We start from the raw sequence: 3,338 nt of genomic DNA, 5'->3' as shown, positions 1-3,338 counted from the left end.
AATCTTTATCATTTAGAGGTACTTCTCTATCTATTAGAACCTCAACCACATTCAAATAATCATTTCTTGATGCTTCCATTAGTGGTGTCTCGTTTAAATTTGATTTAGCTGCTATATCTGCCCCATGTTCTAACAGTGTTGTCACTATGCTAACGTGCCCTTGTTGTGCTGCATAATGCAAGGCAGTCAATCCACCAGAATCCTTATCATTTAGAGGTGCTTCTCTATCTATTAGAACCTCAACCACATTCAAATAACCATTCTGAGACGCTTCCATTAGTGGTGTTATGCCTGATTCTGATTTAGCTGTTAGATCAGTCCCACTATCAATGAGGGTTCTAACTACCTCAGAGTGTCCTTTACGTGCTGCGTAATTTAAGGCTGAGCATCCAACAAAATCTATATCGTTTAGAGTTGCTCCTTTATTAATGAGAATCTCAACCACTTCTAAATGACCATTTGAGGAAGCTTCCATTAGTGGTGTCTTACCAAAATTTGACTTAGCTGATACATTTGCCCCACGTTCTAAAAGTATTTTCACTATGGCAACATGCCTTTGTATTACTGCATAATGTAAAGCAGTACATCCATTTGAATCTCTATCGTTTAGAGGTGCTCCTTTGTCAATCAGAATCTTAACTACTTCTAAATGACCATTCCTAGATGCTACCATTAGTGATGTCAATCTTGTATTAGCTGTTAGATCTGACCCATGATTTAACAGCGTTGTCACTATATCAACGTGCCCTTGTTGTGCTGCATAATGTAAAGCAGTCCATCCGTTTGAATCTGTATCAGTTAGAGGTGCACCGTGCTCAATGAGAAGTTTCACCATATCAAAGTGACCATGTTTAGATGCTTCCATTAATAGTGTCCTGCCTTTTCTTGACATAGTTGTTAAATTCATCCCTTTTTCTAACAGCGTTTCCACTATATCAACGTGCCCTTGTTGTGCTGCATAATTTAAAACAGTCCGTCCGTTTGAATCTTGATCATTTAAAGGTGCTCCTCGATTAATAAGGAGCTTGACTATATCAGAATGGTTATTGCAGATTGCTGCTATCAGTGGTGCACGGCCTCTTCTTGACTTAGCTGTTAAATTTGCACCATGGTCTAGGAGTGCTGTCACCACATCAATTTTCCCACCCTGTGCTGCATAATATAGGGCTGTGTATTCAGATGAATCTGTATCATTTAAAGGTGCTCCTCGATCAATAAGGAGCTTGACCAAATCCGTGTGACCATTAATAGACGCTTCCATCAGAGGTGTATAGCCCCTTTCGGTAGTCTTTGCGGTAAGATCTGCTCCACGATCCAGCAGAGCAGTCACTACACCTACCTGCCCTTCACGTGCTGCATAATGAAGGGCAGTGGAACCGTAATTATCCTTTTCATTAACATTTGCTCCAGCACCTAACAACGTAAATGCACACTCAATACAACCTCCTTTAGTAGCGAAGTGAAGCGCTGTTCGACCTGATTTACTCTTGAGAGATAGATCCGCACCGCTATACAATAAATAAGTAACTGAAACGTTCACTTTAGAAATTTTCGCTGCATCCATTAGAGCAGTGACGCCTTGGTTATCCTGTAAGTCTACTCCTGCCCCTAGTTTAGTTAGAACTTTTACCACGTTTAAAGACCCATTGTACGAAGCTAGATGGAGAGCTGTTTTCCCTTCCTTTGTTGTTATATTAACACTCGCACCCAACTCTATGAGCGTTTTAACAACGGATGGATCAGTAGCGATATGTAAAGGCGCGAATCCATCATCGTTCTTAATGTCCATTGGCATTCTTCTACCTTTAAGCACTTGGAGCATTTCAGTTGCAATTCTCGAGCGGACTACCAAGTGAACTAACGTGTCTCCGTTTTCGAATCTCATATCTGGTAAAAATTTATACTTCATCAGCGCTTTAAGCATAGCAGTGTTTGATGAGAAAATAGCCATCTGCAAAAGAATCTTTCCTTCTGGAAGAAAACTTAAATCAACTCTTCTTTCCAATAACATCTCCAGCCCCTGTACATTGCCCGCTTTGACTGCTAGCTTGAAAGAGGTATCGCCCAGGTGGTTCTTTATTTCTGTCTCAAGTCCTGCCTCAAGTAAGATTCGTAGAGCTTTATTCTTGCCAGCACCAGCCGCAATGTGGAGGTAAGTATTACCTCTGAACAACCGCTTCTCTGCTTTAGCACCAGCCAATAATAGTTCCTTGATAGATGGAACACTGTCATTTTTAATAGCTTCTTCCATTGGAGTTGTTCCGGCAGCGTTGATAACTTCAAGATCTGCCTTCAGGAACCCAAGTGCAGCAATAGAGGATATGCTGCCAGTCCTTACTGCCAAATGAACCAAGCTGTCTCCAGAACGAGTCAACGCATTGATATTTCCTCCTTCACTGGCTAAGGAAATTATTTCACAAGGGCTGTTGTTGGTCACAGCATTTTTCAGTTCGAGCGCCAAGTGGTCCCTGTTTTCCTGAAATAAAAAATCATATAATTTCATGTTATATTACAACTATTCATTTAGGATTTTTGGTGATAATAATCAATGTTTAATTAATATAAAAACAGAAAGAGATAAAATTTATAACATTGATTGTCTAAATTAACTTATGTAATTCTGCATTCATAGAAGGGCCATTCTATTTTTAAGGCTAAATTTAAAATCGCAACGTTCTTAGAAAATTGGTATTTAAGTGTTTCTTAAAAATGGCAAAAAAGAATACCAACTTTTTTCCCCCTCAATAAATATGTTACCTCACATTTCCTCGTAAATCGGGCAACATTGTTACAAATGGTATCAAGGGATATAATACCCATAGTTTATATTTCAATATTGCTGTTTATCGAGGCATTAGCCATGATTACAACAATATGCCGTTTATTAAGGTTTTTTGCTTTCTGTCCCCGATACCTGGTTAGGGTAGGATTCTCTTACTGCGTCCCCGGATATGAAAACATCTGTATTAAGTTTGTCACATTACCAGAGGCCCCTGAGAAAATTAGATTGGCTAACCTTTAAGTGTTCTAACAAAAATGATAGTTTGTGACGAGGGAGCAGAATCAAATTAACCAGGTGCAGGCTCTTCCTGGACATGTATAACTTTTTTTACACATCCTCGGCCCTGAGGAGGGGGACGCCTGCTTCGGGAGTCTTCGTACGTCGATAACCAATCAGAGAAGAGATTTAAAAATAAGGTAACGCCCCAAAAGGGAAGTGGGAGAAAAATACAGAGGAAATTTAGAAGAGTTAGACGGACACTCAAAAGGAAGGCTTAGACGAGTGAGGACCACAGTCAGGAGGCAGACTTAGAGGATGCACTTCGACCAGACGAAGT

At 40.0% G+C, this 3,338-nt stretch overlaps 1 protein-coding gene and 1 long non-coding RNA gene across 2 annotated transcripts in view; one reads left to right on the top strand and one right to left on the bottom strand.

Annotated features, from left to right (window-relative positions):
• LOC106691127 (uncharacterized) overlaps window positions 1-3,338 on the top strand; it is a 62,982-nt gene that overhangs the window by 48,766 nt on the left and 10,878 nt on the right. The gene's annotated exons all lie outside the window — the stretch shown is intronic.
• Window positions 2-3,338, bottom strand: part of LOC106691126 (ankyrin-1) — a gene marked incomplete at its 3' end in the record, with an annotated part of 14,141 nt that continues 10,804 nt past the window's right edge. Inside the window, exon 4 of the mRNA XM_024362792.2 lies at window positions 2-2,476. Coding sequence (XP_024218560.2) covers window positions 2-2,476 — 2,475 coding nt within the window. The remainder of the gene's footprint in view (window positions 2,477-3,338) is intronic.

Source organism: Halyomorpha halys, unplaced genomic scaffold, assembly GCF_000696795.3.
Source record: "Halyomorpha halys isolate HHAL.00 unplaced genomic scaffold, Hhal_1.1 Scaffold2093.1, whole genome shotgun sequence".
Taxonomy (NCBI): Eukaryota; Metazoa; Arthropoda; class Insecta; order Hemiptera; family Pentatomidae; genus Halyomorpha; species Halyomorpha halys.
The sequence above is the reverse complement of the archived record's forward strand: the minus strand, read 5'-3'. Positions and strand labels throughout refer to the sequence as shown.